At 39.4% G+C, this 5,246-nt stretch overlaps 1 protein-coding gene across 1 annotated transcript; it reads left to right on the plus strand.

The window, feature by feature from the left end:
• Nucleotides 1–3,940: 3,940 nt before the first annotated feature.
• On the plus strand, nucleotides 3,941–4,544 carry LOC129463819 (calmodulin-like). Its single transcript, XM_055244512.2, has one exon. The coding sequence runs from the start codon at nucleotides 4,155–4,157 to the stop codon at nucleotides 4,503–4,505; it is 351 nt and encodes a 116-aa protein (XP_055100487.2). The 5' UTR covers nucleotides 3,941–4,154; the 3' UTR covers nucleotides 4,506–4,544.
• The last annotated feature ends 702 nt before the right edge of the window (nucleotides 4,545–5,246 follow it).

A 5,246-nucleotide genomic window follows, 5' to 3' on the forward strand; every position in this document is an offset into this window, starting at 1 on the left:
CAAAGTTTCTACAATGAACATCTATTAATTTTATATTTGGACATTTTAAATGCTTATTTGAAAACTACTGCCTACCTGTCAATTCTTATGTAAAACCAATGAATGTAATATAGGTGAAATGCCTCAAACTATAAAGGAAAAATTGAAAAAGCAAGATTTTTAGTATGTGTTATACCGGTGATTATCCAAGGAAAGAGTATTACTGCAAGGCAGTGGATTTAAGTGTAATTGATTCTTCTAATGCTAAGAAGATCAATGGTGTTCTGAAAGAATCTTTTTTGGTATTAAGGTTCTCTGTCATACTGATTAATATTTAATATTCACTTACTATTTGCAAGACACAGAGTCAAGGGTTTTGCGCATATGATGATGTTTAATTTTCACAACATTCTTTTGAAAGAGGGTCTCTCATTATTCCCTTTTTCAGACAGAAATGGAGGCTTCCATTTCTGATTAAGTAATTAGCCTAAGATACACAGTTCGTGGTCTAAGAAAGAAAAACCTCCTGAAAAAGACAACTGGAACATCCTATTAAAAGATCACACTACCTGTCATACCTAGGGAAATTGACCCAGAACAGCCAGCACCAAGTCATATTTTAGCAAAACAATTGGACAATAGAGGAAGAAAAGGGGATTTTTTTTTTTTTTTTGAGACAGGGTCTTGCTCTGTCCCCCAGGCTGGAGTACAGTGATGTGATCTCAGCTCACTGCAACCTCCACCCCCCAGGTTCAAGTGATTTTCCTGTCTCAACCTCCCAAGTAGCTAGGATTACAGGCATGCACCACCACACCCGGCTAATTTTTGTATTTTTATTAGAGATGGGATTTCACCATATTAGCCAGGCTGGTCTCGAACTCCTGACCTCAGGTGATCTGCCACCTTGGCCTCCCAAAGTGCTAGGATTACAGGCATGAGCCACTGCACACAGCCAAAAAAAAAGGGGATATTGAAGCAAAAAAAGAAAAATCAAGTTGCTTTTTAAAAAAGGGTGTCATAGTGTCATCAGACTTGTCGGCTGCCACTGGTTGCCCAGAAACAATAGATTTTCAAACTGGTGTAAAAGAGCAAACTCCACCACTCTGCTATATACAAGACACATCTCAAAAAAGATTCAGAAAAATTAATATGTTTTAAAAGTTAAAAACTTAAAACTTAAAAAAAGTTAAAAGTTAAAACTTTCATAAAGCAGAACTTAAAGGACATGTGTGAGAAACCAACAAACACACCAATAAGAGTGGACCTGAGCACTCCCAATAGAAGCCTGATCAAGCAGACAAAAGGAAGGAGGAATACAAAACTAAAAACCTATTTAATATGTAGGCTGAACAGAACTTACTCCAAATCCTAATGTTGGAGAATATACTTTTTCAAGTGCATATGCATGAATAACCACATTTTAGGGCACAAAGATAATATCTCAAGAAATGTCAAGAAATAGAAAGAAAGTACACAGTGGTCTCTGACCACAGTGCAATATAACTAGAAATAATGAAAGCAAAATATTCTTCCACCTGCAAATTTCAAAGTACACTATTAGATAATTCTTGAGTCAAAATGAAATTGAAATGGAAACTTCTTGAAAATATAGATAATGAAAATATGATGTATCAGAATCTGTGTCATACTACCAAAGCAGTGATTAGAGGACCATTTATTGCATTAAGTATATATAAGTACCATTAAGTACCTGGGGGATATGGAAATTAATTGATTAAACCTCCTTTCTAGAAAGCTAAAGAAAAAACAAAATAAGGCAAAACAAAGCAGAAGGAAAAAAAACACAATAAATATAAAAACAGAAATTAATGAGTTGGAAAATAAACAGAACTAATAAATCTAAGTTTGTTTCTGAAAATATAAACTAAACAGTTAAACCACTAGGATAAATATACAAAATTGGAAATAACCATAACACAGAGGAAATAAAAAATTGGGCATTACCATATACAACTCCTTGTAAATAAATTTGAAAACTCAGATAAAATATGTAATTTTTAAGAAAAACACTACTTATAACAATTAACCTGTTGAAACAGGCTAACTACCACTGAAGAAATAGAAGAAGTAGCTGAAGAGCTCTCCTCAAAAATATGCCAAGCTTGGCGGGGCGCGGTGGCTCACATCTGTAATCCCAGCACTTTAGGAGGCCGAGGCAGGCGGTTCACGACGTCAGGAGATCGAGACCATCCTGGCTAACATGGTAAACCCCGTCTCTACTAAAAATACAAAAAATTAGCCAGGCGTGGTGGTAGGCACCTGTAGTCCCAGCTACTCGGGAGGCTGAGCAAGGAGAATGCTGAGAACCCAGGAGACGGACCTTGCAGTGAGCCGAGATTGCACCACTGCACTCCAGCCTGGGCAACAGAGGGAGACTCTGTCTCAAAAAAAAAAAAAAAAAAAAAAAAAAGGCCAAGCCCAGATTTCACAGGGGAATTCTACCTTCCATCTACTTTATTATTATGATTTTATTGTAATTTTGAATTAGAAAACAAATATACAATTTGGAATGAATTTGAGGCAAATTGCAGTGTAAGTGGATTTTCTTTAAGTGGCTAAACAAAGTTTAAAAAGCAAGTAGCAGTTAAAATGTTTCTGGTACAGAACCAGCAGTACAAAAAAGGAGTATAGGTCCAGTGAGGTGGCTCATGCCTGTAATCCCAGCACTTTGGGAGGCCAAGGCGGGCAGATCACGAGGCCAGGATTTCAAGACCAGCCTGGCCAATATGGTGAAACCCCGTCTCTACTGAAAATATAAAAATTAGCCAAGTGTGGTGGCTCGAACCTGTAGTCCCAGCTACTCTGGAGGCTGAAGCGGGAGAATTGCTTTAACCCAGGAGGCGGAGGTTGCAGTGAGCCGAGATCATGCCACTGCACTCCAGCCTAGGAGACAGAACGAGACTGCATTTCAAAAAAAGTATACAAATACCTGAGTAATATGCCCGTTTTGCAATAGTGCCACTTTTAAGTACATTTATTTTTTTGTGGAGTTTGTTTGTTAGTTTGTTTTTGAGATCGAGTCTCAATCTATTGCCCAGGCTGGAGTGCAATGGCGCTATCTCAACACTGTAACCTCCGCCTCCTGGGTTCAAGTGATTCTCCTGCCTCAGCCTCCCAAGTACCTGGGATTACAGGCGTGTGCCACCACACCCAGCTAATTTTTGTATTTTTAGTAGAGACAGGGTTTCACCATGTTGACCAGGCTGGTCTCGAACTCTTGACCTCACTTAAAACGCCTGCCTCGGCTTCCCAAAGTGCTGGAATTACAAGCGTGAGCCACCATGCCCGGCCTCAATTTTCTAAAATAAAGTTTCAGGACAATGACAGTGAGATAGGGGAAGAAAACATGGAGGAATTAAGTCCTGATTACTATGCATGCATTTTTTTTTTTTTTTTTGACAGTAGGGAAAAACCTTTTACAGATAAGTTACAAACAAAGAAAAGGCAAATAAATAATTTTGTAAAAGAAATGTAACACATTTTGTACAATGTCTTTGCTATCATCATTTGTACAATTTTTTTTTCTTTTTTTTTTTTTTGAGAAGGAGTCTCGCTCTTTCGCCCAGGCTGGAGTGCAGTGGCGCGATCTCGGCTCACTACAACCTCCGCCACCCGGGTTCAAGCGATTCTCGTGCCTCAGTCTCCCAAGTAGCCGGGACTACAGGCACCTGCCACCACGCCTGGCTAACTTTTGTATTTTTAATAGAAACGAGGTTTCGCCATGTTGGCCAGGCTGGTCTCGAGCTCCTGACCTCAGGTGATCCGCCCGCCTCAGCCTCCCAAAGTGCTGGGATTACAGGTATGAACCACCGCGCCTGGCTAATGTATTATTTTTTAATGTGCTGTTGGATTCTGTTTGCTATGGTTATATTTAAGAGTTTTGCATTGATATTCATAAGTGAAATTTATCTATAGTTTTCTTTTTTTCTATGGTCTGGAATTAAGAGCTTTGAGATTATCTGATCTTTAAAGTAGGTGGCGTCCAAGTGGAGCGAGCGAGCCGAGCGGTCGTGCAGTCGCGTCTCGAAACCGGTAGCGCTTTCAGCATGGCTGACCAACTGACTGGAGGGCAGATTGTAGAATTCAAATAAGCTTATCTACTATTTGACAAAGATGGTGATGGAACCATAACAACAAAGGAACTGAGAACAGAAATGAGGTCTCTTAGGCAGCATCCCACAGAAGCAGAGTTACAGGACATGACTTATGAAGTAGATGCTGATAGTAATGGCAGAGTTGGCTTCCCTGAATCTGTGACAATGAGAGCAAGAAAAATGAAAGATGCAGGCAGTGAAGACGAAATGAGAGAAGCATTCCGTGTGTTTGATAAGGATGGCCATGGTTATACTAGTGCCCCAGAACTTCACCATGCGATGACAAACCTTGGAGAGAAGTTAACAGATGAAGAGGTTGATGAAATGATCAGGGAAGCAGATATTGATGGTGACAGTCAAGTAAACTATGAACAGTTTTCACAGGCTGGGCACGGTGGCTCATGCCTGTAATCCCAGCATTTTGGGATGCCAAGGCGGGCAGATCATTTGAGGTCAGGAGTTCGAGACCAGTCTGGCCAACATGGTGAAACCCCATCTCTACTAAAAATACACAAATTAGCCGGGCATGGTGGCGCGTGCCTGTGGTCCCGGCTACTTGGGAGGCTGAGGCAGGAGAATTGCTTGAACCCAGGGGTGGAGGTTGCAGTGAGCCTCGATTGTGCCACTGCACTCCAGCCTGGGTAACAGAGTGATACTCTGTCTCAAATAATAATAATAATAATAATAATAATAATAATAATAATAATATAATAATAATAATGCATTATGTGGCTGAATTTTGAGACCAGTTGTGTCTTATTCCACCAATTAACAATCATGATTACTAAATAAAAACATGTTTATTTTTAAAACTTGTGTAAAATATACACAGAAAAGTGCACAAATAATAATAGTAAAATTGGTAAATTTTCACAAACTGAACACACCCATGTAATGGGACTCATATCAAGAGACCAAGTGTTATCAGAAGCTCTCTCATGCCTCCTTTTGCTCTTACGCCCCTTAGGGTATCTCTTATCTTAATTCCTAACCCTATAGATCAGTTTTGCTTATTTTTGAACTTTTTATAAATGGACTCACACAGTATGCATTATTCTGTGTCTAGATTCTTTAACTTGACTTTATGCGTGTATGCTTGTGAGGTTCATCCACAGTATTGTATGTAGTTACAGGTTGTTCATTTGTGTTTTT

The sequence above is a fragment of the Symphalangus syndactylus genome, chromosome 15, assembly GCF_028878055.3.
Source record: "Symphalangus syndactylus isolate Jambi chromosome 15, NHGRI_mSymSyn1-v2.1_pri, whole genome shotgun sequence".
Classification (NCBI taxonomy): Eukaryota; Metazoa; Chordata; class Mammalia; order Primates; family Hylobatidae; genus Symphalangus; species Symphalangus syndactylus.